Here is a 25,474-nt window from a genome sequence, read left to right on the forward strand (position 1 = left end):
TTGCATGAGGGGCGTCCCACACCCACTTGAACTTTTTATTTTTATTTTTTTTTCTCGCAATTTCATTTCCTAGAAGCTGTGCGTAATGTCCATAAGTACAACATATAAAAAATCCGATTTGATTTGGTCAATTTTGACGGAAGAGATAGGTTTTTGCGGTAGGGCTTCCAAACTCAATTGTACCTATTGTGGCATTGTTCAATAATACCCGTGAACCATCGTCGCCTCCTGGCTTGTTTGATTTATTTTCATAAAACCCCGTATTTATACAAGTTGCTTGTAACTGTCTGTCGTGGATTTGAGATAAACTGTCTTATGCTGCGCTTCCATCTGCTCCATCCTTGTAGCTGTTTCTTTCCCATGCTCCATAATCTCCAACGAACTCGGCTGTTAGCCTCAAAGGGAAATAGTTTGGCCATCCGTCCAGGTAGGGGATAACCCTCTGGATATGACAATACAAACATGGCAGACCACCTTCTGGGGCAACTTGGCTAGGTATTACCCAGCATAAACTCCAAATCGAAATTGTAAAAGAAAGCAAATCGGCCTTTTTGGATGTGGAGGATAATTGTAAGCCTAACGGCTACATAAAGACTTCGGTTTACAGGAAACTAACCCACACCAGCAGATTACTGGATTTTAACTCCAGCAACCCAATCTCCCATTAAAACAGTGTAAGCCCAGACCTTGGCAGCTCGGGCATTGACTGTGTAATTAAAGAAATCAGATTAGTTAGAGGAGTCCTGATCAATAATGGATACAAAGGGATACTCCCAGCTTGAAAGAACCAAAACGGAGAGAACGGAAGGAGCCAGACATGCTTGGGCACTGTGTACTGCCACACTACCCAGGCCTTTCCAAAATGATTGGCAGGATTGTACGCAGTGCATGATTGGTGGAGCCTACAAGCCTTTACGCACCATCTGTAATGATATTTCAAAACGAAAAGGACACTACACCAACTGGTGATAAATCTGGAGTAGTTTACCATTCGTCATGCAGAGACTGTGACCAATTCTCTCTACATTAGTGAAACTGGAAGAAATTTAAAACAAAGGCTAGATGAACATGATCGGGCAATCAGGCTTGGAAAGGTGACAGTCAGCTATAGCATATCATTGCTTGCTATCTGGCCAAAAATTTGACTTTGATGGGACCCGTGTCCTAGACACGACATCCAACAAATGACACAAGTCGATACTGGAAGCATGGCACGTGAAGAGCCGAGAGGGTGATCTAACTGGGGAGACTGGACATTCCCAAGCAATACACACCTCTGATGCAAACAGCGAAAACTGTATGGTGCACAAGTTGGATAATGTGAGCAACAAAGACCACTCAATCTCAAACACCACATCCGCATGTATGCAACACCCAATGGGAACCCCAATCACACCCAACCTGAACATGAAAGCAGCCATGTTCGTGCCCCAGAGACAAAAACAAGAAGCACACAAGCAACAACAACAACAACAAAAAAATCAGAGCAGCCCATTGATGATGTGATTTGACATTTATTTTGCTTGAGGTTTGCAAAACGAAAAAATAAATAAATAAATAAAAACCTCTCCTCCATTTGACCTCAAGCACCAGCATGTGACCGGAAATGAGCGGTCATATTGGAATAAAAACCGGACACGCACCGAGGCTCAGGGTCTACTGGCCTGAGGAAACGTGCTGTGAAACAGTCTGAGACCGGGCCTGCTCTTGCTTATTGCTGAAATTAGCGGAGTACATCTAATTTACTTTTTGTTTAAAGCATCTTCTTTAAAAATGTATAATCCCAACCACCCCAATCTCATCCTGTAACATATATATTATATATATATATATATATATATATATATATATATATATATATATATATATATATATATATATATATATATACACACACACACACACACACACACACACACACACACACACACACACACACACACACACACACACACACACACACACACACACACACACACACACACACACACACACACACACACACACACACACACACACACACACACACGATGATGGGGGTGAGAGGCCAAATTCAGAAAAGGCAAGGACAACAGGAGAAGGAGGATGATAAGGGGTTGCGTAAAGTAGGGAGAGAATAATTAAGAATGGTAAGGGTAAGGGAAGAGGTATGTTGTATGACAAAGGTTGGGTCAGATTCCAGCAAATGTAACATAATAGATGCGCCGAAACATCACTCTCAAAACAGTCATTCTTCTTCCTCTAGATACTTGAAATTTAAGCACCTCATTGCTCATGGTTATCACATGCCCTCAAACTGAGAGAGTCGACATAAACACAAGACTTACCTGACTGAACTTGAGGCTGCGAATGAGCGACCGAGTGCACAATAAAAAAGACACGGCACAAAGTGTCATCACAAACCCATCAAAGACCATCATATACCGAGTGCTCTTCTGGACCAAGGCTAAGGAGGGGTGAATATCAAGGGTTGGGAACAATAATGACAATCATTTTAAAAGCAGGAATGTGGGTTGAAAATAAAATTCCAAGGGATTTGAAAAACAAAAGCTCAAACATGGAAAAAAGACAAATTAACACAGAAGGCATTTTGTGCTTTATATAGATGGCCTGAGCTGAACTGGGTCAGCCAGTGTTCAAGTGTGATGAGACAACAGAGCCTGGTCTAATAACTTTCAGGTCAGGTATTAGTCCATGAGGCCGACCACTTTGTCGGTACCAAATTAGTGCCCGGTTGTGTTTGGTATCATTGGAAAGCTTATGACCTCTATGTTGTGGAAATGCATGATAGCAAGCAAAACAGAGTAGCTGAAGCGTTTGATTAGCCAAATTCAAAATGACCGACGCTGAATTCCTGTTGTTTTTCAATATTTGAGAAATTTTAATCCACATGGCAGAATATGCATTCTGTGAAATGGCAGAGAAATGTGGAAGGGCAAATGGTGGTAGAGTTTGCAAAAAAGAATGGAAATGGCAGTGGTAAACACGTATTTCAAGAAGAAGGAGGAACACAGGGTGACATACAAGAGTGGAGGAAAGTGCACACAGGTGGATTACATCTTAAGTAGGAGATGCAACCTGAAAGAGATTAGTGACTGTAAGGTTGTGGCAGGGGAGAGTGTAGCTCGACAGCATCAATTGGTGGTCTGTAGGATGACTTTAGAGATGAGGTTGAGGAAGAGAGTGAGGGCTGAACCAAGGACCAGATGGTGGAAGCTGAAGGAGGAAGACTGTTGCGTGAAATTTAGGGAGGAGGTGAGACAGGCGTTGGATGGTGGTAAAGATGGGTGGGATGATTGGGCAACGACAGCAGAAGTTGTGAGGGAGATAGCTAGGAAGGTACTTGGTGTGACATCTGGACAGAGGAAGGAAGATAAGGAGACTTGGTGGTGGAATGAGGAAGTACAGGAAAGTATAAGGAAGAAGGGGTTGGCGAAAAAGAAGTGGGATAGTCAGAGAGATGAAGAAAGTCGGCAGGAGTACAAGGAGTGGCGTCGAAAAGCAAAAAGAGGTGGCAAAGGCCAAGGAAAAGGCATATGACGAGCTGTATGAGAAGTTGGATACAAAAGAAGGGGAAAAGGATTTATACCGATTGGCAAGACAGAGGGACCGAGCTGGGAAGGATGTGCTGCAGGTTCGGGTGATAAAGGACGCAAATGGGAATGTGCTGACGAGCGAGGAGAGTGTGTTGAGAAGGTGGACGGAGTAATTTGAGGAGCTGATGAATGAAGAAAATGAGAGAGAGAGAAGGTTGGAAGAGGTGGAGATAGTGAATCTGGAAGTGGGGTGGATCAGTAAGGATGAAGTAAGAACTGCTATGAAGAAGATGAGAAGTGGAAAGGCGGTTGGCCCAGATGGTATACCAGTGGAGGCATGGAAGTGCTTAGGAGAGATGGCAGTGGGGTTGTTCACCAGATTGTTTAATAAAGTCTTGGAAAGTGAGAGGATGCCGGAGGAGTGGAGATTAAGTGTACTGGTTCCGATTTTCAAGAATAAGGGTGATGTGCAGAGCTGTGGAAATTACAGAGGGATAAAGTTGTTAAGCCACACCATGAAGTTGTGGGAAAGAGTAGTGGAAGCTCGGTTGAGAGGAGAGGTGACGATCTGCGAGCAGCAATATGGGTTTATGCCAGGAAAGAGCACCACTGATGCGATGTTTGCTTTGAGAATGTTGATGGAGAAGTATAGGGAAGGCCAGAAAGAGTTACATTGTGTGTTTGTGGATTTAGAGAAAGCTTATGATAGGGTGCCAAGAGAGGAGTTGTGGTATTGTATTAGGAAGTCGGGAGTGGTGGAGAAGTATGTGAGGATCGTGCAGGATATGTATGAGGACAGTGTGACAGCGGTGAGGTGTGCGGTAGGAATGACAGACCGGTTTAAGGTTAAAGTGGGATTGCACCAAGGATCGACTCAGCCCTTTCCTGTTTGCAATGGTGATGGACAGATTGACGGACGAGATCAGACTGGAGTCTCCATGGACTATGATGTTCGTGGATGACATCATGATCTGTAGGGAGAGTAGGGAGCAGGCTGAATCGAGCCTTGAGAGGTGGAGGTACGCACTGGAGAGAAGGGGAATGTTAGTCAGTAGGAGTAAGACGGAGTACATGTGCGTAAATGAGAGGGAGGATGGTGGTATGGTGCGGTTGCAAGGAGTTGAGGTGGGGAAGGTGGATTGGTTTAAATACTTGGGATCAACTGTCCAAAATAACGGAGAGTGTGGGAGAGAAGTGAAAAAGAGAGTGCAGGCAGGATGGAGTGGGTGGAGAAGAGTTGCAGGAGTGATTTGTGACAGAAGGGTAGCTGCAAGAGTGAAGGGGAAAGTATACAAGACGGTAGTGAGACCAGCTATGTTGTATGGTTTGGAGGCGGTGGCGCTAACAAAAAGACAGGAAGCAGAGCTGGAGGTGGCAGAGTTAAAGATGCTGCGATTCTCGTTGGGAGTGACGAGGATGGATAGGATAAGAAATGAGTATATTCGAGGGACAGCGCAGGTAGGACGGTTTGGAGACAAAGTGAGAGAGGCGAGATTGAGATGGTTTGGACATGTGCACAGGAGGGAAACGGAGTATATCGGGAGAAGGATGTTGAAGATGGAGCCACCAGGCAGGAGGAGAAGAGGAAGGCCAAAGAAGAGGTTCATGGATGTGGTGAGGGCAGACATGCGGGTGGTTGGAGTGTCAATGGAAGATGTGGAGGATAGAGCAAAATGGAGACGGTTGGTCCGCTGTGGCGACCCCTAACGGGAGCAAGCCGAAAGAGGAAGAAGAAGATGGCAGAATATGCATATTTCATTACTATGATGTTATATACACAACTTGAAATAGATAAAGTAAATTGAAACTCTTTCAAAATGTAAAATCCAACATTCCACAAATACAAAAAGTGTCATAACTTTGGAAATAGTCCACATAAAGGAGTGATTTTGTTGTCTACATATATGTTTTCATATATATGAGGATTCATTAAAACCAAACTTGATGTAATGAAACCCTTCCTTGTCAGGCAGCAAAACAAGTGGAATACATCAAAATGAAAAAGCGATATTAGTGTCTTGTGTTATGTTTAAGAATATTTAGTATAGGTGTTAGTATTCAGTGGCTGATCCATCTATTGATGAAATTTGATACTCAATAGGCCTACCAGGACTCGGCCATCACTCGTCTGGTAATCTACACAGGGAATTCCTTACAGTTTGGAGTATAAGTGATGATTCACTCCATCGTTTTGAGTTGTGGCCTTATCCCTGAACATTTTTAAAATATTGTACTGGTGGTAGATAGAAATAGATTATGTGTTTTTCTAACATATCTAATCATATTATAGCATATATTCAAAATCGTTCATTCCTTAGTCTGTCTGTAGGCTTGAAATGCAAAAATCTGTACTGTTGCAATGCACTTTTTTGCTTCATGTAGTAATTTGAGACTGCACTCATGCAATAAGTTGCATTTGTTTTCATTATAACAAATGATTGTTGTTGCTTTATTTCAGGTATCCCAATCAAACATAAAGAATAATAGCCATGCAATCCTCTAACAGTGGTGAAGGGCCCTCACAGACCGCTTTTCAAACAGATTCGCCCCCAAGGAAAAGATCTAAACCTTTTTGTGTGATCCATTATCCAGAGGAAGATTCCCAAGCTCCGCTCACTTCACCAAAAGATGTTTCATCATGGCAGACATTGCTAAATGCTGCATGTGTAAGTCAGCATGCCCCATTGCTGGAGAAAGCTCAAAATCTATCAGAAGGACAGGTGCCTGACAGTTTACCATAGACAGTGTCGGTCACGCTTTACATTGAAACGTGACCTTCAGCTCTTAGAAAAACATCGAGAAAGGCGTGATGATGGTGAAACCACAGTACTTGGTAGGAGTAAACATCTTCTCAGGTCAAAGCATTCAACAGGAAGGGTTTATGAAACAAAATGCATATTCTGTGAAAGAGAAAAGTATAAAAAACATCAAGAACAAGAGAATCAATTGTACAGTGCACAGAGCTGCAATGCGATAAGAGAATACGGGAGTGCGCAATGCAAAAGAGCGACCCGAAGATCTTAGCAGTTGCGTCAAGAGACTTGGTTGCCGCTGAGGCACATTACCACCACTCATGTTACCGCATGTACACTAAGAAAGGCGGTGAAACTGCAACTGATGTGTCTCCTGATGCCGAAGAAGACTGCCTGTACAACGAGGCTGAAAGACATGCGAACGAATCGCTCTACACATTTATCCGTGATGATTTATTCACGAATCCTCGTGTATTAATGATTGATCTCACAGCAATCGTCGTTGAGGTGATGTCAAACACAGGGATCACCATGACCAAATAATCCACCAAGAAGCATATTCGATGAAATATTGAAAAGGAATTTGCAGATACTTTACATTTCTGTAAAGATGATAAAGGGAAAACACTCATATACCCTCACACTCTCACAATCTACGATCTTGTGAAAGAGAACCAGAAGCTCAAGGACAAGATAGAAACCCTTACAGCAGTAACATCTGGTGATTCTTCTGTTGTTATCAAAGCTGGCCAAATAATTCGATCTTCCATAAAAGAGATCCACCAGGATCAAGTGTGGCCTTTCACGCCCGCTTTGGTGAACTGGAGTGGCTTCCGATTACCAGAACTTCTGCAAATCTTCATAACATGTGTCCTTTCAGGTGAACCAAGCTATCAGTGCCTCGCAGAAAATTCAACTGTTATTGGATTCATATGGCCAAGATCTGGTCTACAGTGTCACCTGTGGTCATGTGAAACCACCGAAGCACATCTTGCTAGCAAATGCAGTGAAAACACTGACAGGAAACTCGGAAATCATCCAGATAATGAACAAACTAGGGCATGGAGTTTCATATACTGTTCGAGGAAAACACTGCCTTGAGCCTTCAGAAAATAGCCTCATCCTCAGATGATTCTGTCCCACTTCCTGATTGTGTTAACCCCTACATATATTCCGCTCTCATTTGGGACAATATAGATTTCCTCAAGGACACTGCAACAGGAGCAGGAACAAGCCACAGGGTCAATGGCATCATTGTCCAATAAAAGGTGTATGGTCCTAAGTTGGAATTGGCACGACCTGTAATAGAAAAGAAAAAGCAACGTTCCATCAAATATGAAGAACAACAGCTTCCAATTTATAACACTGGGAAAAGAGAAGGACCTGGAAGTAAAACAGTTGCTGAAGAATACCATGCTCTTCCTCAAAAATCCATCCACAGAAAGGACTTGATCTGGATTCTTCTATGGCAAATGCACCCGGAAAACCAAATTATTCCAGGATGGACAGGAATCAACATCATTATGAGACAGGACCAGACAGTTCATCAGCACAACATAGGCTATCTTAACCCAATCAATTTTCCAGCAACCAGCATGGCGACAGCAGCTGAGATTTTGAACAGGTCAATGAAGGTAAAAGAAAGCCTACATCTTCAAGAGGTTGTACTGGTATTTGACCAGGCCCTTATTCCAAAGTGGCAGAAGTTCTGTGGAAACACAGATGTCAATATCCCAGAGTAATTCTTTGCCTCGGCTCTTTTCATATGGTCTGCAACTTTCTGGGAATACTTGGAAAACGTTTTGAGGATGCAGGCCTGCGTGACCTTTGCATTGAGGCAGGAATAGTGGCAGAGGGGTCTGTAACGAGTGTCATGGCAGGAAGACAGTACAACAGGTCTCTCCAAATGCACAAATACATATATGAGGCCCTTTTCAGATTGCTATGGGCGGGATTTCTGCTATGGCTGAAGGAACAACAACCTACACAGATGAACCAGATCGATCAGTTATTGGAATTACTGAGTGATCTTCTGGACACTTCTCGTCAAAGTTCCAAATATGAAGAGATGCTGAACCATGAATTGTTCTTGCAGATGCTGGAACACTTTGAGAAATATTGTGAACATCTACGGCACACCAATGGACCTCTTTCAGCATTATGGATGTCATACTTTGACATGGTTGGGGGAGTATTGCTGGCCCTAATTCGCTCTTCCAGAGAAGGTGATTGGAATTTGCACATGGCTGCAGTTCGTGACATGATTGTTTGGTGCTTCGCCTATGACCGACAGAATTATGCCAGGTACCTTCCAGTATACTACGCTGAAATGTCCCAGCTCAGAAATGACCATCCAGAAGTGCTTCAACACTTCCTTGAAGGAGAGTTTTCTGTCCAACAAGGAGAAAAGAACCCCTTTGCTAAGATACCCTTGGACCAGACAATTGAAGATACAGCCAATCGTGACAAAAGTTGCGGGAGGAGTGCGCAAGTATAGTCTCAAATCTGGTGCAGTGAGTCGGTTCTTCCTGACAGCAGAATACTGGTCATCCTTCTTGCGTCATCTCCGAGACGTGTTAGTCACAGGAAAATTTGATCATGGACATGTAGAGTTACAGAACAGCAGAATTAAAAAGGATGAACTGGCTGTCAATGCTGTTGTAGAAACCCTGCAAAACTGGGTTAATCCCTTTGAAGAAAATCAACAAGAACTAGTCAGTCTGTCTACAGCTGCTGCTGCAATGACGCAGATTGCCACACAGTTGCTAGAAGCAGAAAAGCATGGTGAGGCAGCTTATCAGAGCTTTAAGTCTGAAAGACTCGAATCAAGTCCACCAGTCGTGAAATTTCATGATCCATTGCCTAAGCTGAGGATCTAGACCTTTTCAGATATGACCAAGAAGCAGAAGAAAGTTTCTTCAAATGGAAAAGAAATGATTCTGAAAGCAGACCGAAAGTTGTTTGGGCAAATGGTACTCATTGCACAAACAAGAAAGAACCTGGATATGAAAGATGTCCTGGCACATCCCCTAGGTCCGCTGCCATGGTCTCTAGCCTGCGAAGATGGGAATATCACGAAGACAAACAAAGCTGTGTTGGCCAGAGCATTACAAAAAGATGCACAAGCGGAGAACATTCCCACACCATCAGCCACGATTATTGATGGCATGGCTTTGGTTCAAAAGATGAAGGGGGACCAGAAAACATTTGGAGACATTGCAAACACCTTGCTTCTTTCTGCAATTAGAGAAGGTGCACACAGTACTAGGATTGACATCGTGTTTGATGTGTATCAACCACACAGCATAAAACACCACGAAAGAGCGAGACGAAGCAAGAATCCAGGCAAACAGTTCAAGAATATAACTTCGCAACAAATTGTCCGTCAGTGGAGAAGTTACCTGCAGAGTAGTGACAACAAGACTGAACTCATTGAATTTCGTTTCAGGAATGGCAACAACCACATTCAAGGTCATTATTGCAGTCAAAGCATATGTTTGTAACCTCAAAGGAGAAATGCATCAAAATTACTGACTCAGCAGTTGAAGATGTACCGGAGCTTTGCTGCCAGCAAGAAGAAGCAGACACGAGGGTACTGCTTCATGGAAAACACGCAAGTGACACCGGAAGTGCAGCTGTAATCTTTGTGGTGGACGACACAGATGTCTTCCTTTTGAGCATGGCGTTCTGTACACAAATTACTGCTCCTCTTTATCAGAAATGTGGGACTAAAACTCGCATACATTACATAGACATCACAGCTGTTGGCAACATGAATGGATCTGATGTCTTAGAGGCAGTTATTGGATTGCACGCTTTCACTGGTTGCGACTCCGTCAGTGCCTTCGCAGGTTGTGGGAAAATGAAAGCATTCAAACTGGTCAAAGAAAATCAGAATTTCCAGAGTCTCTTTAAGGAGCTTGGCCAACAGTGGAGTCTTTCGTCTTCTCTTCAAGCTCAATTGGAACGTTTTGTTTGTGCCATGTATGATGCTACATCTGGAGATGCTTCAGTCAACGAGTTTCGGTACAAACTATTTTGTGCAAAGAAAGGTGAGAAAGAGTCCTACCAGTTACCGCCATGTGCAGATAGTCTTGGAAAACATGCACGGCGAGCAAATTATCAAACCGCAATTTGGAGACAGAGTTTGATGAACGATCCCAAGACACCCAATCCTGCAGGCTATGGCTGGAAATTCGTTGGCGATGGTGATGACAGACACTTAGCCGTAGACTGGATGGATGGTGCACTGGCCCCCGACGCTGTTCTTGAGATGCTGTCCTGCAAATGTCGGAAGTCCTGTCCAGTTCCTCGATGTCCCTGTGCTGCAAATGGATTGAAGTGTTCTGACATTTGTAGTTTGAGCTCATGTGAAAACCAACCAATGAACGACGGTACAGAAAGCGAAATGGAGTTGAGCAGCGAAGACGATTATGAAACTGAAGACTATTAGTTCAAATATTCCAAGATTGTGTACTTTCATTATTGTGTTTGAATAACAATAATAATGTGTTTGTCTTATAACATGCCTTAGATTTTATTTCTGTGTTGCTGTTACAGCTGCGACATTTGAAATCTGGACCAAATGATCAACTTGATGTCGAAAGCACATAATTACATATTTTCTATGATATAATTTGTTTCCTATATATGTAAGGTGTCATTTATTGACAAGGTTCAAATTATATTAAGATGTATTCAAGGTACTGTTATTATAGTGCCTGAGTTGAAGTTTCTAATGTCGTTCTACATGTTGGAAGACATTTTTTCTAAGTGAAGAAAAACATTTGTTTCGCATCAAGGGGTCCGCAGTATTTCATGTCGGGTGTCTGAGTTTTTTATTTTCTTCTTATGTTTATACGAAAATAAACTGTACTCCATGAGCTTTCTTTTGATATATAGATTATACACATTAAAGTATATTAACAGTATAAAACGCTCCCAACTCAAATCCATGGTGTATAAAAATTATCTAAAATCTTCGATTTTGTGCAAGAGGGGGTCGCGTATAAACAGTGCCATTACACGATATAAGCTACCGATATGTCCTTGCTATCAAGTGATTTTGATACCCCAGGGGAACCATCTTTACTACTACTACTACTACTACTACTACTACAACAAAAAAAAAAAATAAAATAAAATAAAAAAACAACTTGACTACAACAGGGCACTTTGTTTGGTACCAATAACCAAAATTTTGGGCTCAGCCTCATGGACTATATGGGAGAGCATGTGCCAGAGCAGCACGTCGCTGCATCCACTTTCTGCCAGTACTCCAAGGACCTGCATCTGGCTATCCTAATCTCCTTGAGATGCCGATCAACCTGCTGCAACCACGAGGCACGTGGTCAGCCAATTGACCTCCTCCACTGAGAGAATCTGTTGAGCAGGATCAGCATCAGGAAAACAAGCCACATGTCCAGAGCCCCAGCTGACGGTCACGACTATGCAGGTAGCAAATCACATTCGAGTCTCTCAGCAACCGGTCGTTGGACACAGACAGACCAGCGATTGCCAAGGATTCTCTGAAGAGACCTGATAGCAAAGGAATTAAGTCTCCATCTCAGATCCCTGATCAGAGTCCAAGTCTCATCCATAAAGCAAGAATGGAAGCACCAAGGACCTGAAGACTTGGACTTTCATCCTTCTGCACAGGAGGACAAAGGTCCAAGTCTGGTTTAGTGTTAATTTCCAGAATTTGTTTTTTTTAAACCAAGCTGGACAACGATGGGGATCCCAGTGGTGTATAAATGTAACGAGAACCACTATAATTTGAGTTTGTGCTGTTCACCCAACCTTGATGGGGCAGGGGTTTCATAATTGATGCACATGAGGCCACCTGTCAATCATAAATCTGCAAGTCCATGTGAGCTCGTCTTCTCCCCAACTACTTTATGATTACAACCACCCCCACACTTTTTAATTATTACACCCCTGACCCCTCTTCAAATCACCCCCACCCCCCCCCCGACTCCTCAAACATAACTCTTCATTCCCACCATTTCAATGGGGCCTAGTTCATCCTGCATGGGATTGTCCTGGATGCACCGAGGGATATGCATCACAGATGGACTAATAAGGGGAATCCCACAGGTGCTGTGAGAGTCAAGGAGTCAGTCAGTGAAGAAGTGAGAGTTGGAACAGTTTCTGGAATGACTCGAGCTGCCCAGCACAGTACTGTGCTGTAACAAAGAAAAGAAAAAAGATTAAAAAAAAAAACAAGAGCGAGAATTGCTTTGCAATACATGTCCCCGACCGATGTGATATTGTCTAAGTCCAAAAAGGGCATAACTGAAAAATTGACAAAACACCCTGAAACTCAAACTTGTTCTATAACTTATAATAAAAAGACATGTACTAAGATTCAGCTGAATATGTTTGAAGGGTATGGGGGGCAGGGGGGAGGGGAAGTCTGAAAAACTACAAGTGGGACCGACGGACGGAGAGCAAACCTATAGTCCCCTCCGGTGAAACCGGTAGGGGATGAATAAGCGAATTACTGCTCAGTTATCCATGGACATGCTATAAGATCAACCACAACAGGGGGTTGACATCTAATGTGGGCCCACCCACATTTGAAGTGAACCTCCTGTTATGTCTGATCTGAATTAAAGCGAGGTCATGTGAAAAATTAGAGGGAGGGAGAGAGATAAAATGTTTTTCTCACTCGAGTTATGATCTGCAAAAATATTGTTACGGATTTTGGAATCCGGTCTGATGAATGCATCCACACATCCAGGTCCTCAGACAGTTATTTCCTTAAATGCATGTTCAGATTAGCCCCATCCCCATGTCAAATGGGTTCTTAAATGTGATGCGTTCAGAAGGGTAAAGGATAGAACCCCTCTCTTATGGGAAGCTTTTTTTTCCTTTACAACACACGTTCACACACATTTCTTTCACGAGCTCTGAAGTCCGCCCTTGTTTTTCCTCAACAGCATTCTATCGCGAGCTCCGACGCCCTCCTTTTTTGAGAGCGCATGGGTCGTCATGGTAACCGTGCCCCAGTGGGGTGGGGTGAGCTTGGGGTGGACGGCACCCCATAGAGACGCCTCGAAGATATAAAAAGACGTTCTGTGAGGAGACGTTCGGAGAGGAAAAGGCGAAAGAGGGATGTTCTGAAGCGAGAGAGACGTTCTGTGAGGAGATACGTTTTGAGAGTAGGGAAAAAGCGAAAGTAATACATTATGAAGAGAAAGAGATACGTCCCGAGATAATAAAAAAGCGTGAACGAAAGAGGTACGAGAGAGAAGCGAGCAAGAAGCGGGTGTAGGCACGCAAAAGAGAAGGAAGCGTGCGTGTGGGTTTCTGGCCAGCGCCAACAGCGAGACGGTTCGTCCTGCCCAGAGCTTCGGCAAGCGAGCATGTGGTGCGCGTGCGGGTGCGAACAAAGCCGCCAACAAGTGAGGCATGGGTCGTTCACCAACAAACACCAGGGTCAAAACCCACAACGGATCATCTCGGTGCCCTCCAGACTTCGACTGGCATTTAAGGCTGCACCGCGAGAGGCTGTACGACAAAGCTGGGTGCTGGCGACGGACATGACACGCACGCAAGCACTTCAGAACGTTTTTTCCTCACGGGCGACTTTCTGGTCAGCGAGACAATTCTTCCCCCTCCTCCCCGTGAATGATTGGTTGGCACCAATGTCTGTGTTTAGTTGTCAGTTCCCCCCCCCCCCCAAGCTTCTGCTCTTTGTCTCTTTCCTGGTATTTTGATTGATTTTCCTTTAAAATTCTTTATTTACCTCAGCAAATAAAAAGTTTTTTATTTATTAATTTTATTATGAAAAAAAATTTGTCGATTTTCAACCTGTCCGTGTTTGTCCTTTCCTTCTATTGCTCTAGCATTGTTCGAACCGAGATAGACTGGGAGGTAATTACCACAGATTCGACCAAAAAATAGTCAGCACGCACCAGCGGTTAAAATGCTCGGTCGCCCTAATTAAAATCTAATCAGATAATATTGGTGCTTTGCCGAGGGCACACTCCCCGCTCAGGTAACCACGTGACCTCTACTTAAATGGAATAATTAGACGGCGGACACTGGAACTCGTGGTTGACTGGGTGGCGTTCGTGGTTCTAAAACAACCCACCGTACCACAACGTTAATTGTGAGCGGTGGCCCCAGGTCCAGCTCTACCGAGGACAACCGGGGATTAATCCCCCTGAGTGACAAGCTGGTGTCTCGTACCCGTGACCGCAACAATATTTTCAAAGGGCACATGACCTTTGTGCTGTTGAGTGCAAAATTTAATCATTTCATACTTGTGCTATGTTTGATTGAAATCCATTGCATGGTTCACAATTTATCATCATAAAGATTTTCAATTAAAGGTCACATGATCCGATACTTTTGAGCTTTTCAACCCCCGCCTCCCCACCCCCCAAAAAAATCATGAGTCAATCTTTGTGTTACAATTCATACTTTTGCCAAGGTGGGTCAGAATTCCTTCAGTGGTTCACAGGTTATCACAGTCATGAAAATACTGTGATAACCTCTGAACCACTGAAGGGATTCTGCCTTGCATGCACGGATGGACGCACAATGCAAAACCAATGCCTCTGGCCTTCGGCAGTGGATGCATTAAAAAAATATGTATATATAAATATCAGCTCACAGGAATTGGCGACATTTGTTGCACGACATTCTCCAATCTTAGCATCACTATCCAGACCGATCTTCACCTTGCCACTGTGTGCCTTATTGTCAAATGTTACCTGAGCGCACACACACACACACACACACACACCAACTAACACTGCTGTCAAAAATGAGTTAATGAAGCATCTTTGGTGGGTGGGGGGGGGAAGAATGCTCGTCATATCAAGTCAACATATAAAAAAAATTACTTTGTTCCTTCAAGGGAGCAAAAATAGAGAATGGATATTACAAAGTAATTCTACTATATATAATGAGGCAATTGTGCGTGCGTGTTTGTGCGTGCGTGTTTGTGCGTGCGTGTTTGTGCGTGCGTGTTTGTGCGTGTTTGTGCGTGTGTAATCTATATATCACATCTGATAATTATAGAATCAAAAATGGCTTGGCCAATCTCCAAAACGTTTTGCACATGTGCTCAGGGTACTCAGGGTTAGGTCATGGAATCAAAATGATCCCTCCCTCACCCCCACCCCTCCCGGAAAGAAACGGGAGACTTAAGATTTTCGCCTGAACACATGGCACAGTGCAAGTGGTTTACTGACACCTGCTGGAGAAAGGTGTGATTACGAGTTATGACAAAATATTTCACACCACCCCTCCCCAAGGTCATTACTTCAGGGAGCACGTGTTACCAGCTACATTAAAAGAAGGCAATTCTCTAAGTGTGCATGCGTGTACTTCTGATCATTATACAATCAAAAACAGCTCGGCCAATCTGGAGAAACATCTTGCAATTTTCACCTGTACATGTAGAATAATGTAAGTGGCGTAACCACTGATCCCCATCTAAGGGTGCGGGTAATGACACATTTCACTCCCAGAGGGATCAGGTATTACGAGTGACTTAAATTATTAGTGACAATTTAAAATATCATACTCCAAAAAAAAATATATTTTTTAAAACCCAATTGTTTTATAAGTGTTTAGCATTATAAACTAAAGGTTTTATCATTATACTTTTTGAAAATACACACCCCCATAAGGAATGCCAAGATGGGTGAATTTTTTTTTTCTCTCAGAACTTGATGGAATGAAGTGAAACTTGCACATGCACAACTTCAGGGTGCCCTCATTAATCCCTGAAAGTTTGTTTCCTCAGTCAAATCCTCTGAGTAATTCATAATGGATGCATACATACATACCATACCCTCCATTAGATATGGATGCTTCTTCACAAATAATGCCACACATAAAATCCTGTTAATAGTGCCAAAATTGACTTCATGGTCTCCAATTGGGTGTACAATTTAACAGATGTTTTACAAAGTTGTAGACCACTGTGGCCAGTCACGTACACTTTTTTTGGTTTTTCCTTAAAATTGCAGCTCAGTAATTACTCATTATATTGTAAAATGGCGTGTACAAATAAAGTGACGGCAGTGTGATATATGTATATATATATATTTTTTTTTAATTCGATTTTTATTCCACCAAATTTCAATGCAAAGTGCTGGTTTGACCTCTGAGATGTGCTTACTGAAATGGAGAAAAGGTAGCAATCTGGCATTTCATTGTTTCTCACAGTTTGAAGGTTGATGGTTTTGAGACGAAATGATATTTCCACAGATATCAACCTGCAAAAAAAAAAAAAAAACACATTTTATAATTATGGAAGGATGTCTTGAGAAGAGACATCTCACTAATTAGCAGACATAGTGAGGGACAATGGTCCCTAATTGTTCTCCTTTAATCATGTGGCCCACAATGTACTGACAGCACAATTTGCCTGTTTCTGAATCGAAGCACGTAAATAATTTGACAACATTACTAATGCTCAGATGATTATTAGCCATTATAAGCATTACCTGTACAAATCAAGAGTGAGGTTGACCTTGTCAAATAGGGTCACCAGAACGTTCTTGGTTTCATCTATGGAAGTTCCATTCAGTGGGATCAATGGAAACACATCCACACAAGCTGCAGTACACAGTCACATGTGGGAATGCAGAAAACACAGGTGATTTGTAGGTAAAGTTTACATTAGAAATATGTCAACACAGAAGTCATGAGAATTTAGGAACTTTAGTCCCAGTCCTTTACCAATACTGCCGAAGGTTTCACAAATATGTTGGCATATTCCTCTTAGAAGTAACTTTTGACAAAGCAAGCATGCTGAAAGAGTGAAACATAATAAAATGAACCCACCTTTTTTGATCACAGCGTTGATTGTGAAAGATTCATTGGATGGATCGACTGTGCCAGCTTTATAAAAGCTTTTGCAGACATTCAATGGAGCAACAAAGCCATTGTTGTCAGACAGGTATCCGTATTTGGCCAGAGACAAACACGGAAGTTGCACATACTGAAACAAGACAGTGTCACTGTAGATTATTTAATGTGAAGAAATCAAAAAGGAAAATTGAAATAAAGAAACCAAATGGCAGAGCCTCAAGATGGTAAAAAAATAAAAAAAATAAAATGATATTTTTCTAAACAACATAGGCTGCCTTTTCATATACAAAACAACAATTTCCTACTGACAGTCATGACATGAGAAATAAGGGTTTATCCTACATATGTAGACCCCCCCACCCCCCCCCCATGGACTGTTATGCTGGGGAGTGACATTGAGGATATGCTCTCAAGATGTGTAAAATGCTCCAATAGCTCAGTGTCTCAAACAGCCTCTGATAGTCTATCCTCGCGTCAGCCTCCTCATGGTGGGACTGTTCTCACAAACGTGTGTAGAAGTAAAAGACAAATCACTTGCACCTGAAAACGAGTTGCTTTGGGAAAAGGAGGCTCATTATCCTTGACAGGAACCTCATATAAGAGAAGGAAACTGCAAATTCAAATCCATCACTGCCTTGCAGACAGTTTAGGTTGTGGAACTAAAAGATTTAACAGGGTAAAAGGTTGCAATTCTTCTTCAATTAAGTGGCTTTTGCATTTGTTAACCCATGGTTCACTCTTGGGTGAGGTGTATTACTCCAGCCCATTTTAGTCTCACAATCAGGATTACGTGAAGCCTTGGCAGCTGGCACATATTGCCAGTAATAGCTGCATGGCCTTGATGCTAGGCGGATTCTCTTATGGAGAACAATGGCGAGGATCAACTGTCTCATGTAGAAACTGCCTGGAAGCAGGCAATGACAAACCACTTTTGTACATGTCAAGAAAATAATAATGATCAGAAATCTAAGATTATAAAGCTATAGTGCCAGATCATGAGTCCCCCTAACCCCTCCTCCCAAGTACGAAAGCAACCAAATGGCTACGGTGGAAGAGCAACGCGTTTTGATGAGCAAAGCTGGTCGTTATGATGGGACTGGATCATATCCACAAGGAAATCCAGTCGCTGAGCTCTGAGATTCTCAAATGTTCACAAATTTGGGACATGGAATGCAAGGTCAATGAATCAGGGAAAGTTAGATGTAATAAATAGAGATGGCGGAATAACTGAAATGTTGGGCATAAATTAACATAGATGGACTGGTTAGGGGCAGTTCCAATCTGACGATTACAAAGTATTCTTTTTCTTGTGTGGAAACCTGTGAAATAAATGGGGTGGCAATGATTTGCAATAAGAGGATGGCAGAGTCAGTGCTTGGATATAATCCATTCAATGATAGGTTAATACGAGTGAGGTTGAAAGGCCATCCAGTGAACACCATCAGATATATATGCTCCAACCTTTGGAACAGATGAAGAACATATGCAGGAGTTTTATCGGACTTCCGGTTCCGGTTTTTGAGCGACAGTTCATTCTCTCCAGGGGTCTCTGCCGACTTTTCTCAAAGATAAGTTTGGTCGTTGTTTGTCACGTTTTGACTGTTTATTTTGTTGCCTCCATGTTTACTGTGTTCCTAGTTCGGTTATGAAGCAAAACTTGTGCTCTTTGGTGAATTTGTTGGTCTTGTAATATCGGGGTTCCCTGAGGCCTACCCGTCTGTGCACGATCGTGTTTATTTGTATTTTCTCATTACCATCAGTTTTTATTCTCTCCATCCTCCTTCTATCCCTCCCAACTATACCCCATTTCATGTCTTAAAATGTAAATAAATAAACCTTTTCCCTTCTCACCTTGTACCCCATGTTACCGTGTGTCTTCCTTTACAGACTTTCTCTTTCCATTTTCGCCGATCTATCATCTTCCTTTTACTTTTGCCGACCCACATTCAGCATTTTTTTTCATCAACTTTTCCTTTACCTAAACTTTAAAAAACAAACAAAATGTATATTTTTTGTTTTAAATCTCTTTTCACTTCTCACCTTACACCTCTTGCAACCAGTGCCGGATTAAGCCTCGGTTGGCCCTAAGACACATTTTGAAATTTTCGAGAATGGCCTGAAAATTTTAAATTAGATCTCGGGCTCATGGAAATGGACCCCAGACAAAAGATTAACTGATTCAAGAACAAAATATTTAATACAAAAAAGACAAATATTTAATGTGAAAATAATTTTTTGCTGGCCATAAGGCACATGCCTTGTCTGCCTAATGGTTAATCCAGCACTGCTTGCAACCACGCAATTTCTCTACCCCCCCCCCTCTTCCTCCTCCTGCAACTTTTGTTTACCTTCCATCTTCCTTCTAATTTAGCTGATCCACATTCACAATCACCTATCTTTATCAAAAATAAATAAATAAAATAAAAATGTTTTAACTCCCTTTCACAGTATGGTTCTCCATTGTATTACAATTGACTACCCTTCTTCTTCAAAAGACTTTTCAATTCGACCTTGCCCTCATCCCATGTCTAAAAAGTCCAACTGTTACAACATTTTTCTCCATTCTCTTGATTCTCTTTTATTGCATCCCTTACGTAAAGTCTGAAAAATTATAAAAAAAAAAAAAAAATCCCAGTTTGCAATAAATCTTCGTGTTGCATCAATCGGCCTTTTTTTTATTTCCTCAACTTTAGTGCCAATTCATCCCAACTCCTTAAATATACCTCCTCCTACTTCCTCACCTGTTATACCCTATCCTTACCCCTCATCCTACCTCTGTTCTTAGCACCTCTTCACTGTCTTCTGCTTTAGTATCCCCCACACATTTCCAAAGGGTGCTCAAGGTCTGCGAACAACCCCCTTCTGGTAAAACTACCAAAATCAAAAATCACTGCTCACCTTCATTCTTTCAGTACTCTTTTTTTTTTCCTGCCTTTGGAACAAACTCCCACATCTTCAAAACAGGTGTTCACCATCATCTCTTATCTTACCCCACACAAAACCATGATATTTTCTCCTCCCGTTAATCCAGACTTCAAATTCCCTGTAGTGTCCATCTTGTTTACCCTGTGTACCCCACCCCATCCCTCTCCCTTCCACAAATCTCCTAATGTCTCTGTTCCCCACTGATTTGTGCTTCCTTCTCACACCCCTCATAACACGTTCTGGTTGTTATTTGAGTCTCGACAATATATATATATATATATATATATATATATATATATATATATATATATATATATATATATATATATTGCAGGAACTGGTAGAACAGGTGCCTAAAGGAGATGTTTTCATTATTATAGGAGACAAATTGGAGAAGCAGGAGCACTAGGAATTGAAGAAAAGCACTAACTTGGTGTCTGAAACGAGCCAGAGGAGTGAATGCTGGAGTTTTATGTGGAGAATGATCCCATCATTGCAAAGATATGGTACAAACATCCCAAGTGCAGACTGTGCACATGGACTTCACCTGATGGGCAACATAGAAATCAGACTATAGTCTAATAGAAGAAGTGCTGTGCAACTTGCCAACATACTTATAGGCACAAACTGTGGGACAGATCATGAACTCCTTTGGCAAAACCGGGGTCAAATTGAGAAAGAAGGGGGGGGGGGGAAAATGACCTTGAAAAGCTATCTAAGCAATATGCAATAAAAGTTTTAAAAAAAATTTGGAGGGCTGGAATTGGTTGACAGAATTCCAGTTGAATTGTGACGAGAGGTTGAAGACAAAAAGAAGAGGCCAAAAACAACTTCCCAAAAGCAAGCAGAAAGAAGGTGGCTAAATGGCTGTCAAAAGAGGCAACAAATATTGCAGACAGAAGAAGTGATGAAAACCAAATGCACACCAAGAGAAGATATCAAGCAGCAAAATGAAAACTTCCAACAAGATGGAAGAGAGAAATATTTCAAAAATGCATCCAGAAATAGAAAGTGACAACAGAGAAGGAAAAAGAAGAGATCTTTTTAAAAAGATCAGACACATCACAGAAAGGTTTAGATTTATGATTGGAGTCCTTAAAAGTATAATGGAAAAAAAAAATCTGACAGACTAAGCAGGTGAAAGAAAGGTGGCAGGACTATACTGAAGCTATACAAATGAGATAGCAATATGATGGCAACCTTTGAAGAAAGAATATGAGCAAGAACTAATTGTGATATAATGTGAGGTATGCAGAGCCATGAAAGAGCTGGCAAATGGAGAAGTACAAGTTGCTGATGAAATTCTAATACAACTCTTTTAGGGGGTTTAGGAGGAGATAATCAAAAATTTAACAGCTATCTGTATACAGATCTGGAGCAGGATTGTACGGCCTACGAGGTTAAAGCAGTCAATCGACATACCATTGCCAAAGAGAGTGGATGTAATAGAATGTTCAAATCAAACCATTGCTGCAATTTCACATTCTTGCAAGATATTGCTAAAAATCATTGAACACAGAATAGAAGACTTCATCAAGCAAGAAATGCCTGTTGAGCAAGCAGGTTTTAGAAGAGGAAGAGTTACAAGAGATCAAATCTCAAATCAAAGGTGGGTCATGGAAAAAGCAAGGGAATGTCAAAGGAAGGTGCATCTCTGTTTTATAGATTATAACAAAGCCTTCGATTATGTTGATCATCAATTAATGTGGATTATGCTGAAATGGATGGGGATGTCAGAACACCTGATATGTCTGATAAGAAGCTTGTATACTGTACAAGAAGCTACAGTAAGAACAGTATGAAGAGACAGAATGGTTTGAAATTGGAAAATGAGTTAGATAGGGGTGAATTCACTCCCTTTGCTTGTTCAATCTGGATAATGAGTATATCAGGAGGAAATCAAACTTGGATGAAGGAGGCTGGAATCAAGGTTGGAGGAAGATGTATCAGCAGCTTAAGGTATGCTGATGATACCACTCTGTTGGTAGAATTTAAAGAGGACTTGTTGAAACTGCTGCAGACAGTGAAGAAGGAAAGTGAAAAGGCTGGTCTTTATGAAAATCTAAAAAAAAATATTCATCAAATGAGAATATCAAAGTATTCAGATTGGGAGATAATACATGAAAAGTTTCATTTTCCATTGTTCTCAGTTTGAAGTGAGTGAAAAATGTGGAGGAGAAATTAATAAATGGTTCACATTGGGGAGAACAGGAATGTCAGGATTGGAAAAGATCTGGAAAGACAAAGATGTGACAATACAAACCGGAGGAGGCTGGTGAATGCACTGGTATTTTCAGTTTCAATTTATGGATGTGAATCATGAACAGTGAAGATTGAGAGTTAGGAAATTTGGTGTTGGAGACAAATGTTAAACATCCTATGGACTACAAGAAAAACAAACAAGTCAATGCTTGAACAAATTGGACCACCATGCAGATGAGGCACTGATGATTTAAAAAAAAAAAAAAAAAAAAAAAAAAAAAAAACTGTCAAACTTTGGACACTTCATGCAGAAAACTAAAGGCTGGAGAAGTCAGCCATGCTGGGTATGGCTAAGAGAAGATGAAGAGGTAGACCATGGAAATGCTGGATGGATGTAATAAAGGCCACAACTAAGCCATCTCTGCCAGAGCTTCAAGAAGCAGTGTAGGATGGGGATGTTTGGAGAAATCCGATCATGAATGTTGCCAGAAATTGGACATAACTTGATGGAACCAGATAGCTACACATATAAAGGGCAAGTTTTGACATTTTCCTCCACTCCCATCTTTAACCCCCCTGCCCACACAAGTGATTTGAAGTCATGATTACAATTGTTAAATCCTCTACATCCCCAATACTTAAAGAAATAAAATAAAAACAGCACATACCAGCCAATAGAAATTGTTCTGAGCAAAGGCATATCACACAACATAGTACCATTCAAGAATAGCCTGCGTGGAAGTGTCCCGGTGTGTGAAAGCAAATGGTGATAAGTGCCAATCACAGGAACAACATATGCTTGGAGTCACAAGAATGACAAGCTGTATTCACCTGATTAAGGGTAAATGCCATGTACTCATAAAGATCCTTTTGTGTGTATACAGAGAACGTTTCATCATTCCAGCTTCCATAGTCTTTGAGGAAAAGATGCCTGAATGAGTCAATGCTTTCCTCTTGGAAAGTGACTACCTGCTGGTTGCTCAAGCCAAACAACATAAGCTGCAGAAACAAAAAAAAAATTCAAATAAATATATAAAGAATAATTTTGAAAGAACTTTAAAGAGATTGCAATGATCATGATAAAAAACAGCATGCAAATGCAATTTCAAATGCAGTATTATATATTCACCCAGTCCACTTGCAGTTTAAATATTTCTGACTCACATCGACATATTGTTGTGGGCCGGGGTTCAGTGGCGATAAACGACCACGAGGTGGAGCAGTGGAGTCGTTTCCCACAGAACACCCGGAATTTAGGTCGTGACTCTCGGATAAGTCTGAGAGTTCACGGGTCCCTTAACGGACCATGGTCGCCAATATTTTGACGGCGTGGGGTAGGGTTAATTGTCCAATTTCAATATACCTAAATACCCACGTCGTCCAACTACCGGGGAAACCACCCTCGGCAGACTTTGTCCGAATCAAGTCGCTATCACAGACTCGGATCCGTCGTAACCGAGCGGAAGTTACCAAAGCCACGCCGGACTAAATGAACAATTTACCGGCCCGAACGGCCTTACTAATTCTCGATACGCACCATGCTAGGCCAATGAAGGAAAGAACAGAAAACGAGCTGGTACATTTAACAGGGGTTTATTTATAACAATGATTGGGGAGGGGAAGCACACAAAGCATAGTTACCCGAATAAAAGGCAGGCAATGTACAATGAGCAAAGAAAAAGCACTTAACAATTCTACTTACAGGACTGTGACACACACACACACACACACACACACACACACACACACACACACACACACACACACACACACACACACACACACGACCTCGTGGGTCTATTTTCAGCCTTTCAGCTCGGAGGAAAGGCGAGCTGAGGGCATGAGCCTAGCTGGGTACCTGTCCCGCCTCATGCGGTCACACCAACCCACGACCCGAAGTCCACCGCCCACGAACGAGACCGCTAGACTACGACCACCACTGTCTCAGACCGCTCCAACCACCACACACGACCGTCTGCCACGACGACAGACTGCTCAGAATCACCACGATCCTCCTGTCTCACAACCACTCTGCCGTCGCCACGATCACCCGGTCTGCCGAAAAACTGCTCCTCACAATCAATCATTCTACTCCTCTTTTTGTGGGAGGGGCCTCTTCTCACCACTCGCCTTCTGATTGGCCGGGGGGTTGTCGGACGATTCGTGGCCGCCGTTGATTGGACGAGTTCATGGTGGGCGGAGGGAACCTCACCCCTGTACGTGACACGATGCACGTGGGCAATGGCGTTGTTGTAGAGGATGTAGTTGTTGTTGAGGAAAAAGAGCTAAAAAATAACTCGTAGAGCACACATGTAATTTCCATGAGACAGAAGGAATGATTCTAACCAACACATACTTTTCTAAATAACTGAACTATGGGGACTTTGGCTGCTTGTGTGCACAAGGTTTCCAAATCCATAACAATATTATCTATTTCATAGTCTCAATATTATTTATGCATGAGAGAATCTTCTTTTGACCTTTTCCCTTTCGGGGTTGGCCACTTGAATTTTCCTTCTGCAGGTTCCTCTGTCTGTTTCCTCCTCCATCCTAATCTATCTATCTATGTATTACTAAAACTCTCATCTTGTATGTATGTTCCCGAAATACAGCCAAAACGGTACACGATAATGCAAAAATTTTAGGGCCACCTTACTCAACATTCACCTGCGGTGTGCAGTATCAAGTTTCATTCAAATCGGGCAACGAAAAAAATATTAAAAAATAAATTCCCGATTCAGTCAAGTACTCTTCGGGAGAATTTGATCACTGCAAACAACCTCAGCGGTATAGTTCGCTGGAGCTATCTTTTTTTTTCTTGAAATGATTTTTTTTTTTCTCATCAACTGCTGTCACAATGGGAACCCAATGGGTTCATGGGTCGTCTAGTAGCCATTTAAGTAACATCGCTCCATCAGTCTTCATCTCCCTCTGATACTTTTTTTTAACCTTAGGTTTAACCCATACAGCTCTTGAATGCATCCTAACCACCTTAACCTTGATGCTACAATTTCTTCTGAAAACTCAACTCATTCCTAATGTATTGGACTTCTTTGTTCCCACAGTGACACCAGTCCACTTCCAGTGGACGGGTGCCATCCACCTGAGAATCTTCATTTCCATTCTCCCTTTCATAAAGCCCATGTGTGGTGCTAAGCTAACTGGTTGTCATTGTCATATACACTTTTAGAGAAATATTTTGCCATATACCACCCCAGAAGA

General features: G+C 42.0%; 1 protein-coding gene across 4 annotated transcripts in view; it reads right to left on the reverse strand.

Moving 5' to 3' along the window:
• Positions 1–25,474, reverse strand: part of LOC147016862 (mucolipin-3-like) — an 83,566-nt gene that overhangs the window by 41,361 nt on the left and 16,731 nt on the right. For 3 of the 4 annotated variants that reach the window (XM_085845979.1, XM_085845980.1, XM_085845978.1), the window contains exons 3-8: positions 23,084–23,251; positions 17,099–17,255; positions 16,759–16,870; positions 16,431–16,527; positions 14,913–15,012; positions 2,328–2,446 (exon numbers count right to left, since the gene is read on the reverse strand). In XM_085845979.1, coding sequence (XP_085702105.1) covers positions 2,328–2,446; positions 14,913–15,012; positions 16,431–16,527; positions 16,759–16,870; positions 17,099–17,255; positions 23,084–23,251 — 753 coding nt within the window. Of the gene's footprint in view, positions 1–2,327; positions 2,447–14,912; positions 15,013–16,430; positions 16,528–16,758; positions 16,871–17,098; positions 17,275–23,083; positions 23,252–25,474 lie in introns of all 4 variants that reach the window. The other variant, XM_085845981.1, reaches the window with a different exon arrangement.

Source organism: Eptatretus burgeri, chromosome 11, assembly GCF_056783735.1.
Source record: "Eptatretus burgeri isolate ZD-2024b chromosome 11, Ebu_testis_v1, whole genome shotgun sequence".
In the NCBI taxonomy this organism is placed as follows: domain Eukaryota; kingdom Metazoa; phylum Chordata; class Myxini; order Myxiniformes; family Myxinidae; genus Eptatretus; species Eptatretus burgeri.